The 12,695-nt window shown below is 32.4% G+C and overlaps 1 protein-coding gene across 7 annotated transcripts in view; it reads left to right on the top strand.

Annotated features, from left to right (window-relative positions):
• Nucleotides 1-12,695, top strand: part of LOC118186983 (sodium-dependent dopamine transporter-like) — a 388,447-nt gene that overhangs the window by 279,030 nt on the left and 96,722 nt on the right. For all 7 annotated transcript variants that reach the window (XM_085811464.1, XM_085811463.1, XM_085811465.1 and 4 more), the window contains one exon: nt 6,433-6,564. In XM_085811464.1, the coding sequence (XP_085667590.1) occupies nt 6,433-6,564 (132 nt within the window). The remainder of the gene's footprint in view (nt 1-6,432; nt 6,565-12,695) is intronic.

Genomic DNA, 12,695 nt, shown 5'->3' with positions numbered 1-12,695 from the left:
GAAGGCAAAGATAGATTGGAATTAGGATCGTTAACTAGAACAAAAAGATTTTTTTGAATGTGAAATGCCTCTAGAAAATCCACTTCTCCAAAATTTCAATCGGTAAAACCATTGAAACTATTCCTATGAAAATTTTGAAACTATAACCCTGATTTTTGTTGTTTGACTTCTGAATTAGTATACTTTATCTTGTTTAACTTTCTCACTGTGTGGATGAAAATTAATATCTGAAAATGTTAATATTTAAATAAATGTTACCGGTAAAATTCAAAGAATTCGGTAAATTAAAGCTGCCAACTCTTCTCTAATATTTTTTAATTGACAGTAAATTTTAATCGTACTTGTCATGCAAGCCTAAAAGCTCTAATTTGCATATCATAAAAATGGTCTGTTAAGATCTTATTGTGATATATGTCGTGGAATGAAGGAAAGAATCTAAGCAGCTCGGAAAAACTGTTTGCCATTTAACGTTATAGAACATCGCACATTGAAGTCCTGAACATAATGATCTTGCTTTTGAGCTAGCACTCTTATGTATTAGCTTCATGCTGAATTAACATTGTTCTTATTGCTGAAGGAAACCAAACATAGACTTTTGTGACATTTCTACAAAATGAAGCCTTATTGCGGAGTGTTTCTCACTCACTTCTCTGCATAATGAGGTCTGAAAACGTCACATTCGATATGAATGGTCATTCAATCCTAAAATATGGTTTTATATCAGTCTCCTTCAGATGACGAGTATGCAAAAATCATCTAACATCATCAACAATGTTAAATGATGTATCTGAAGGAATATAGTGATGATCCTTGCAGAAATTCCCTTCATGAATCATTAGTCCTTAGAGTCTTAGCTATGTCCTTAACTTCTTAACAACAAAAGACTTTGGTAGAAAGTGCTCACCAAAAATTAATTTCTGAAGAAAAAACAAATTATCCCTTTTGTTGTGGAATTATTTAATTAGATAATGCTGTTCATGGAAAAAAAAAGATAAATTATTCCATATAAAATACAGCATTTTCCATATTATCCAGAATATCTTTTTCAGTCTGGTGTCTGTCCATTTTAATCCATTTATTTTTTCAGACTCTTTGACAACAAATTTTTCCATCTTAGAAGGTTGTACTCGAATCGCTTCTTCTCTGCCTTTGCTTGAGCTGAAGAGCCGTCCGACAGACCCGACTTTCAAAGCAGTTGGATTACAGCACCACGCCACTGGTGCCAGTCAACCACCTTAGAAGGTATTTCTTCCCTTCTTCCAGCATGCTTTCGTTGTGCAACGATAGCACACTAGGCGTGTATTCGAGAGGTCCAGGATCGAGGCCCGGCGAGCATATTTTTCACGTCTCCTAATTTATCGACATTCCAGAATGGGTGCACTCGGCGTGCATCATGTCACAAGAATGTGCTTCAATAACATTTCTAACGACTCTACAGTGGCGCCCGACCAGGAACTTGAACTTGGACCTCTCGAATACACACTGAGTGTGCTTCCGTTAAACCACAAAGGCATGCTGGAAAGAGGGAGGAAATATAATCTTAACGAGTTTATCAGTGTTTAACAAAGTGAACATCATTTTAACTTTTATAACCAATTTAGTGAACCCTCAAGTAAAGAAAGGAAAGAAATTTCTAAGCAGATTTGCTTTTACTGAATGGATAATTTTAAAATTTAAAAACAATTTTTATAATACACTAAAAGTATTCTCTGATAGCCTTGTAGGGATCCTCACTTTTATCTACTGACTAAGTGTTGAGAACCTAGTGAACTACTAAGCGAATAATCGCTTAAGTCTAAAAATAGAAGGGTTAATTACCCTTTATTGCTAAAAATAAAGATGACAGGCGGCCCCTTTCTCAGGACGTACAACAAAGCCTCCATTTGGGCTTAAACTCAAAAGTGTAAGAAATAAGAACTTAATTAATGACTAACTAAAGAGAATTAGCCGAAGCTAACACAGTTTCTAAACTAGTTGGCCGTAATATTAAATTGGCTAGCGAAACTACCAAGGGCACGAAATAGGCCTAGCTTAGTAACAGCTTAGAGAGACGTAGCCAGAAGGCAAACGCGCGCTATTCAGTAATCCTAATTCTCTCTGTCGAAGTCAATCTAACTTTCACTAAAGTACTACTCCTTCTCGTTTGCATTTAACGCGATTCTAAAAACTCATTCTGGTAAGGAATCGCAAGCTTAAGCTAGAAGAGATATAAAAGGTAAATAAACTTAATATAACTGTTATAAACTTAAGATATACCTTACAACTTAATTATTAAATTATTGTCCATGGATAAATAAGCTAAAATTACATTAAAATGGATAAATAAATGGATAAATAATAATATCGATAAATAATAATATGGATAAATAAGCTAAAATTACATGCGCCAGCATTATTATTACACTGCGAGAAACTAAATCTTTGATTAAACGGAAACAATTTCTTTAAAACTGTCCGTGAAAAACTACTTTTCAGAAATTTTTAAGTTATCTTCAAAGATGATTAAGAACACCTGAAATTACTCTCAGGTGTTGAAGTAAAAAATCAAAAATCAAAAATCAATTTCAAGATGAGAACTGGTACTAATCTCTGTTAAGTAAATGGGAGACACATAGAAAAACTTGCACGAAAAGACAATGAATTTGTCGTGTATCAAAGCTATTTTTAAGATCTTAAAAATTTGAAATATGATACAGAATAAATCCATCCAGGCAAATTTCTGCTGTAATAATTTTAATGACTTTTTGAATTGCTTAAACATAGTCTCTTATTATCTCAAGGTAACATTTTATAATAAACTTTAAATAATTTATTTGAAATTTAGCGGGTGGTCTTGCATGCCAGGTATTTTGTCATCAACGATAAGTACGAATTGACTGTTATCTTAAGCATGAAAATTTCTAATTATTCTTGCCATCTCTAGGAAACTAATCTCAACTGGAATCATCTAATTTTAACGACATTTAATGCATGCTATGTACATAAATTATGCAGATTATCCCTGAGACATAAAGAACTTTAGAAAGATACAAAAGAGGAAGCTATCTCTCTCTTAGAAGAGGATGAAGTCTCTCTCTCTCTGTTATCATAGCATCACTTCCACGTTGGATACAAGCACAGAGTAATAAAGAAGCGTAAGTTTAAAAAGTAAAGTGTAATATTCCAGATATGGGTAATTTATTGACATTCCAGGATGGCTGCATTCGGCATGCCATCATATCTCAAGGATGTTGAATTAGGAGAAAATTTAAGTCATAGAGCTGATTACGAAGAAGTGTTGACATTTTTTAAAAAAAATTTTGTTGTATTTGTGAGATGCATGTTGCTAGAAGACAAACATTATCTTTTGGAAAAAAAGGCTTAGGGTCGTAGAACAGTAGGAAACAGAATTTCATCAACTTTTAAGCTGCTCTAAAATTATACCTACTGAATGTGTACTGCCATCATAGAGAGCGCTTCCTATACACCCATTTCCGTTGTAGGAAAGATGTAGAGTGTCATAACAAAGAGGGAATACGAGCTGTACCCATCCCATTTCTGGACTTCATAAAAGAATATTATCATGATTTATCACTGAATATTGCGCAACTCTATCTAACAGTACTTAGAAACCATGTTTATCGGGTCAGACACCTCAATAAATAGTGCCAGTAACAATCTTTGGTTAATCAAGAGCGACATCATGGATGCTTAAAATTAGTCCCCAGTCTTACGAATCATCTGGCAGTTATCCAGCCAGGAATCTCTATAGCTGCAAATGATGCCATATGGTTAGAAATTACGGAAAATGATGTGTGTTGTACTATTTATTCTTCTTTCATATATTCTGATATTAATCCTTAATTCTGATATTCTGTCATCTGCCTATCCACTGCTTTCCTTAAATTTGCGATTTCTGTACACTATCACCGGCACCTCTCTCCTCTGACGCAAAGATATGATAAGATGGCTAGATTAATAGATTCTACGTCTAATGATATGACCGTCCTAAACTTCATTTCATTACTCTTTTTGTTTGTCCAAATTGCTTTCAGACAAATGCTTTGCAAAGCCAAATTACTTTCAGAGTCTGCTAGATTTCACCCAGTCTCAGTACACTCTTTTAATTGCTTTTGTTCTTGAACTCCGATTGCTCAGTATCCTCTCTTCGATATTCATCTTGCATGTGCTGGGAAGGGTCACTAATCGGTTACTTGCATAATTAGTCCAAAGGGACTTGAGTCCCGAAGGACTATTACTTTCGTTTTGGCATTTTGCGTCGGACGGATAAATGTCGGTTCACTTTTTAAACTATTGCCATAAAATGTTAGAGTCCTGCATTATATTTGAAGAAATTAAATAATGAAAATCTGCGTAAATGTATGTATATTTCTCACATTGTCATAAAATAACGGTACATAGAGTCATCGAATTTTGAATAACGTAATCCTCCAACGAATATGAGCATGTGGAAGACCAAATTTGAAATTTGAAATTTGTTTTATGATCGATTTCCTATTTTTTAAAACTTTGACGAATTTTTGATTAACAAACTCAAGGATTTCAAAGCGAGCAATCGCAACGTTGTGCAGAAAAAACATTTTTATCTCCAGCGCGTGAGTCTCTGCATCGGAAATTCTAAAGATATGCTCGTTTTAAAACTATTTTGCGATATTGCTGTTGCACTGGATCTTATGGTTTAAGTGCGAGGAACATGATATTTAATAAAGAAAGGTAACACACAAAATGTTAAAAAACGCCCCTTTGGACGTAATTTAAAATCTGAAACATTTCAGATTTTTTTTTATTTATTTATTTATTTATTTATTTATTTATTTTTTTTTCGTAAATAATTTTATTTCGGTTTGTTGTTCCGCAATTCCATACGGAATTTCAAGCAATCTGTAAGAGGTACGTCTCTCTCTCTCTTTTTCCCTTTTTCTCTGCTTTTAAGTGCCAAAGAATGTATAAGTAAAAAAATGTTTATCTTTGGCAATTATAAGTTACAATATTTAAATATTTCTTTAAAATTTAGGTAAACTAATAAATTAAATGGAGTATTTTAAGTAATTACATTTCATGCATTCACACACAATATCTCAAACCTATACTGATATCTTAACCAAACTTTACTGTTTCATATTGGCAGAATACATTAAAATTTAAAGAGAAAAAATTTTATAAGCCTATTTATCCTCTTCCACTCATGTGGACAATCGTATCTTCTGGAAGTAAACGAAATTTTGCTTTAAAGATAAACGTAAGGTCTTTTCGATTAATGCATACATTACATATTCGAAGAAATTCTTTACTTTTCTGTGTTTTGCAAAAGACGTAGGAATTAATTTTGTTCCATTATTAAAAGAATTAATGATATTGACAAAACCTAATTTACTAATGAGAATACTAAAATGAATATTACGCATTCATAAAAATTCTAGAAAATACTACTTGGTGCAGATTTAACAAGACTTTCTCATACCATATATCTTGATGTTGGCTTTGGGGGCCATGCCACTGTTGTACATGGAATTAGCTCCCAGTGTGGAAGACAGGGACCAATAGGTGTACGATATGTCCATTCTTTTAAAGATAAGTTGAAACACTGAGTCTGTAACATCTCTGAATCAACTTCTGATGGAGAGATTTAATTCTTCTCTGCATCACTATTCTTTCGCATCCATTGAGGTACAAAATGCACCATGTTTCTGGAAATCAGAACGTTATATAAACTATGCAATTAAATTTTACATGACCATGTAATCAATATCAAATAAAATATTAAAGTATCTTGGTATTTATGATTTCAACAAACATTTCAAGCCTAAAGTTTGAAAATTACTAAATTAAGATTTTTAAGTTCTCACATTGCTTCAAAAACTAATTTTAAGAAAATAATAACAAATTTCAAATGAAAATCTTTGGTAATTAATTATTCTTGTTTCCATATAAGTTTAGAAAATATTTCAAACCTCAATGATGGTATTTTGTGGGTTTCTGATTGCTGCTTGGAAGAATCCAGGTATTGAAAGCGAGCAATGTTTTCTGTAATTTTGTAAATTCTTTCCCTATCTCATATTTATCCAGCAGCAAACAGCATTCTGAAACGAACCTATTGTATCTCATTATCTGCATTTTAATATTCTCAAATAGTTCTTACTGGTCAGTAGGGTCAAAATACAGCTTAGGCACAGCAACTTGCTGTAAAATGTTTTATACCAAGTCTATACACATATCAGCATTTGTTCCAACATCATGTATTGTGATGCAATGTTACCAGTATATTATAAACACTGTAAAAACTCTGTGTCAAGAAAGATGAATTTAGTAAGCAAAGTTTTGAATTCTAAACTGTTTGCGACATTTGAATTCCATTTTCAGTAAGGAAAAAAAACTTAATGCTTTAATTTGCTAAAAATATAGTTTACATTTTAGTGATATATATATTTGCAGGAGTCTTTCTCATACCATATATCTTGATGTTGGTTTTTGGGGCCATGCCACTGTTCTACATGGAATTAGTGCTCGGCCAATATAACAGACAGGGACCAATAAGTGTTTGGAAGATATGTCCGCTCTTTAAAGGTAAGTAGAAATATTGAGTCTATAACATCTCTGCACGCTTATAGCTTATATTTTTCTAAATAATAGCTAAATTCTCAGTGCCTGTTTGTTATAAACGTGGATCATTTTTAAGAATGAATGCATGGGAATATTCTTCTCTTCAAAACACTCACAGAAAAGTCACTGTCTTTATGAAAGTCATCAGGAGGATAGGTTCAAATAATCCGAAAAAAAAAAAGAATAAGAAAATGTCATTTTTCCTCTAAAATTACATTTTGTAAAACGTCTTGTTAAATCTTCAGAAACAAAAATAATTGTTTTTTTTTCTTACTAATGCCTTTTAATGTAGAGAATAACTGTTTTTAATTTAATAACAAAAATAGCTGTTTTTAATTTAATAATAAAAATAGCTGTTTTTATCTTTCAAATACATTTTGGTGTAAAAAATGACTGTTTTAAATTGAATAGCAAAATTTACTGTTTTTCCTTTAATAATAAACACAGTTGTTTTTATCTTTTGAATGACTATTAAAGTAAAAAACCAGCTGTATGTATTTTAGCCTTGTAGCAAAGTGAGGACTAAATTAATTGAATGAGAAATACTGAATCGTCTGTGAAAAACGTTTTTTTGGTTGTTGTTGTTGTTATTGTTTTGCTTGCTTAATTCCTTTTATACGTCGTTTTAGATTTATTATAATATTTGAATAGAACATGTGACAACGATTAGATAATTCTTCAGATGATATAAATTTTGTGCATTCTGAGTTATAATATGAAATTCTAAGTTATAATATGAGGAAATGACAGATGATTTCAGTTTGGTGATCATATGAACAGTTTCTCTCTTGCGACGACGACTGCTCTTCTTGATTTTTGGTAAATATCATTTTTGCTTCTTCTCCTTGGTATGGCCAGTAATAGCAAACCACCTGATAGCGGCAAAATTCCTCGGCATGCTACTTTCAGTGATTATGATAGCGATAATGATTCTACTTATTTGAATTATTCAAGAAAATCGACTACATCCAAAGAGATGCCTGTAATTGCTTCAGATGACCCGTCGCTTCAAAGTATAATTGCTACTCTAATTTCTACTAAGAAAAGTAAATCCCAGAGAAAAGAAAACCGCAGGAAGTCCTGAGAAAATAGCCGATAATATTAAGAAATTCAAACCCTCCCCTTCAAATTTTGAAGCAGTAGTTAACAAACACAGAAACGTTTTTCCTAATTTAGCAGAAGCTATCGCGCAAGAATATATTAATACTCAGTCTCCGACTAACCCAAAAGATCTCTCACTCAAATTAAAAAACTAAATTGCCGAAAATTAAACTTTATTGAGTCTAAGAAGACGTTGACCTCCCCACCAGCGATAGAAATGCGTTCAAAGTTACAAAAAGAAATTCAACAAAATCAGTTCATTTTAGCAAGCATTCAGAACACCCCAAATCTCGCAAATTCTAAAACAGATGATAAAACAATAAATTAGAAAAATTGGCAAGCTCCAAAGGAAACAGCGAAAAATTCCAAGTCTGTCCCACAACCAGATATTCCGCAAAATAACAGATTTGAAGCTCTTAACGAAAATAACGTAGCTATGGAAGTTACAGATGAAACGCAGACGACTACAACACAGAGTAACGCAGAAAATAAAGCGAAAATCCCCCCATTAGTTGTTGATTGGCCTGAAATAGACAAAATGCTCAGAGAAATATGTAAAAACGAATTTGAAGTTACAATCAAAGCCAGACAGATTTTCCTTTACACTACCACTGAAGCCGATTATAAAGCTACAGTTGATAAATTCCAGAAAGCACAGATTACTTTTCATACTATCAAATTTCCTCAGCCTCTTCAATTAAAGTTATACTTAAGAATATCCCAATATCCTACACAGAGCAAGCAGTTCACGCAGACTTAGAACGCAGAAGCTTCCCTATAATTAAGGTAAAGCAATTCACGAAGGAAGCAGAAGACCAAATTATCCGTTTACCTATATTTTTCCTTGAACTAAAAAGAAATTCTGCAGTAGAGAAAATTCATCATTTAAACAATATGTTCGGATTCAATATTACAATAGAAAAATATCAACCTAGAAAACGCCCAATTCAATGTTTCAATTGCCAGGAGTTCGGGCACTCCCAAAATAACGGCTTTAAAAAGGTCAGGTGCTGTAAGCGCGGACAAAATCACAGATCCAATACCTGTAAATTAAAACCAGATGAAAAACCAACTTGAATTTACTGTCACGAAAATCACGTTTCTTCTTATCGTGGTTATAAGGTATACAGAAAAAAATTCAATCATTTAGAGAAGATAGAAAAACCACAAGAAATTCCCACTAAAGATAAATTCCCCGAATTCATTCAAGCTTCAGACCAAACTAATCAAGAAATGCCTAAAAACCTTTACAGTGACAAAGTTAAGCAGAAAAAAAAAACCGCAGGAAAATTTAGCAGAAATCATTAACATTTTCAAAGATCAGAAAACCCTTTATCTCATGAAATCAATAATCACAATAGCTCAGAAAATTAAATCAGCTAAATCAAATATGCAGAAACTTTGTCTAGCTTTTCAAGCCATCGAGATTATTTTGAACTTTTCAGATCAAGATTAATTTGCAGCTTCTCTCAAGACAAGCATAGCCGAGCGGCAGAAATCCTCAAGCTGCAGATCCTCACATCGTGGGGCCACGTTTACTTCTCTTCTAGAGACTCTGCACTACGTGCAAAAAGTACTTTCCATCTTACTGTATTCAACTCATCATTAAAGACACCCTACTTATAACATATTGGTAAAGGCCGCACTAGGACGATTGTCTCTTAAATGAGTTACGACATACACATAGTTATAAAATGAATGAAATATAACGCTGTTAAGTGAACTTAGTGCCCGAATGTCACTATGGTAAACAAATATAGTGAATTTTAAAGAGTGCATTTATTCTATTGTGGCTTACGCGCTATCGACGAAGTAGATTTAATTCAATCCAATAACGTTTAAATGAAATGCTAGAAAAAATGCGTATAATTTAATATTCCGTACAAGGAAGTCATGTGGTGTACACATCAGATTTTTAATTTTATAAAAACACACCGGTTTTTACTTCAATAATAAAAATAATTTTTTTTATCTTTCGAAAGCTTTTTAATGTAAAAAATAACTGTTTTTAATTTAATAACAAAAATAGCTGTTTTTAATTTAATAATAAAAGTAGTTGTTTTTATCTTTTGAATGAATTTTAAAGTAAAAACAGCTGTTTTTAATTTAATGACAAAAATAACTGTTTTTAATTTAATAATAAAATAGCTAGCTGCTTTTATCTTTCGAATGCCTTATAATTAAAAAAATAGCTCTTTTTAATTTAATAGTAAAACAGCTGATTTTATCTTTCGAATGCTTTTTAATGTAATTCTACAAAATATATTTAAAAAACTTTTAAACTAAGCAGATATTAGATTACACGGAACGTGTTAGATTTGATTATTTGGTTAAGATTATACACACGAGGACTATCTGCCTAGGAGTGAAGGAATAACTTCGCAGAAGGTTTTCTAAGGGAAAAAAATGGCTTTTAACGTACTCGCTGGTGAAAGGGAAAGTTATTGATTGCGCTGTTTGTGCACTTGTTGTTCATAACAATACACGAGTTGCCCAGCATAATATTTGTATAAATAGATAAACTCGGTTTTGCATGATAGAGGTTTCGGCTGCATTTTCTGTAGCTGTTCTATGACACCTCAGTCATTTTTTTACTATTTTCGTAGCAAAATTTCTGGCTACATTGATACCGATATATTTATGTTTATATTTTGTGTTGCATTTATATTTTCACTGAAATCTGATTTTATAATGTTATGTTACTCACTCTTAAGTATCAGTTCTTCCCCAAACCACTCTTCCTAAGTAGGAGTTCTGTTACTCCTAAGTATGAGTTCTTCCTAAATATATTTTACAACAGGTGGCTTGTACATCTTTCAGAATCAGTTAACGGTTTTGATTGTTTAATGATAAAATTATTTTGATTGCTTAGTCCTCATATTATTCTTTATTAATTCTCATCATATTAGTCATCATTTTATTTTTACTGTTTTGCTTAGTCATCCTATTATTTGTTTGTAGACTTTGGGGTTTTTCATTTGATTCTCGACTGAATTAATTTCATCTCAGAAAATAACATTGTATGAAATTTTTGCATGGCTTTACTAGCTTTTAAGTGAAATCTTTATCTGCAAATTAATAATTTAACTTTGTTTGAAGATAACTGGATATATTTTGATAAATGTTTTATATAAGTATACAGAAAACTTCTTCCCAGAAAATTCTGCGTCTACAAATGTTACGAAGATAATCACTTTTCAGTAAAAACCTTCTTTAAGAAACTATTCCAAACCGAACTGAAGACTTTCTATTAATTATCGGAAGGTGACCTTGAGTTACAACAAATCCTTCGAGCTTAGCGCAATCCGAAACATGTCCACAATGTTTTCCCATAAATTCCTCCGCCATCAACATTAAAGTTAAGATCCTTTAATGACTTCACCAACTCCCATTAAATATCAGGATTCCGAAAGCGACTTGCCGTTGAGTTAGAAATGCCTAAGCCCTAAAGCGGAGCCCATCTCGAGGATTTGTAGCCGAGATTACCTCCCTGGGAAACACGCATTTTGGGATAAGTGGGACTGAGAACTGCATAATAAGAGCAAAGCGATTTTGTGGAGAAATTCTCTGATGGAATAACATGTTGATGTTTTGATCTGCTATGGGGATTAATTGGCTTTAACTGAAATAGCTTTGTGCTTTTAGTTTGTTATAGACAGCATGTAATCAGCCGCTTAATTTTTACGAAAGGTACTAACTATTTCTAGCACCCGACTACCTGTGCTTGTTAAGAAATCCATGTAAAAATAGATGGAAATTCAAATAACCAGATATTATACCTTTGTTTAGAAAAGTAGAGAAGTCGAAATAAGAAGTATCGCAGGTTCCTGAATATTATAATGGCTCGCATTTATTTTCGGATACCTATACTTTTCAGTTTTATTTGCAAATATCAATTACTAAATACTAGCGAAATAACTTTTATTTTTTCACATATACTATTTTTCATCTATTTTATAACCTCCTTGCTTTGGGAAAAAAAATTATTCAAAACGTTCTTGTTAAAAAAAAAAATTGTAAAACCTTTCTGCCAATGTACTCACTTAGATATTCCCCCATTTTGGACAAACAGGTTATATTTAATAAAAACACGGGACACTAAACAATGTTTTGAATTAAGGGATACTCAACAACAATTTAACAATTTTACAAAAAATTTAAATAACTTTACGAGACTAACGGGACACTAAACAATTTTTTAATATCCTTAAGCTAAAATTGCACTTTTCATGCGCTATGGCATGGATTCAACTATAGTACAACTCCATTTATCCGAACTCTGACTACCCGGATCGCTGATTATCCGAATCGCTTTCAGAACTTAAGGAAAAAATTAAGACAGAAGCGTAGTTTTGGACAATCAACGATTTCAGACATTTAAAGGAGCAAACCTACAATTTTAAACTTCATGTCACTGTTTGAAAACGAAAATGGTAGTACTTCAAGAAAATCAATGCAGCAACAAACAAAAATTTAGTAGATGTTGTAGCAACGTTCTATGGGAAACCCAATTTCGGATCCGATTCTTTGTGAAAATCTAGATTGTTCATCCTTTAAAGCAAGTAACGGCTACCAAGATGTTCAGCAAGCAACGACCTTCAGCACTTATAAGTACGCTATATAGCATATACGCAAAAGTGTTACCTTTTCATCTTAATTAATTAAAACCTCTTTTTCTTTAAAAATAGTTTTTTTCTCCCATTTTTGACGTACAGTACGTACAGTAATTAATTAAAGTGTACGTAGACCCTTTCTTCGGAAAAAAATCCAATTATCCGAATTTTTGTTTATCCGAAAAGAGTTCGGTCCGAATTGATTCGGATAGTTAGAGTTTTATTGTAACTGGTTTCGCTTAAGAATGTTATATTTGTGCTAATCTACCGTAAGAATTGTTTTTAGTAGAGCTTTCGAAGAAATGCCAAGTTTCCTTGTTTCTTTCTCGAACTTAATCCATATAAATTCGAGAGGATTTAAGTCCGGAGAATATGCAGAAA

The sequence above is a fragment of the Stegodyphus dumicola genome, chromosome 2, assembly GCF_044657685.1.
Source record: "Stegodyphus dumicola isolate Sdum_Otavi_A_Nest chromosome 2, ASM4465768v1".
NCBI classification, from domain to species: domain Eukaryota; kingdom Metazoa; phylum Arthropoda; class Arachnida; order Araneae; family Eresidae; genus Stegodyphus; species Stegodyphus dumicola.
Note: the sequence above shows the minus strand (reverse complement) of the source record. Positions and strands in the feature narration are given on the sequence as shown.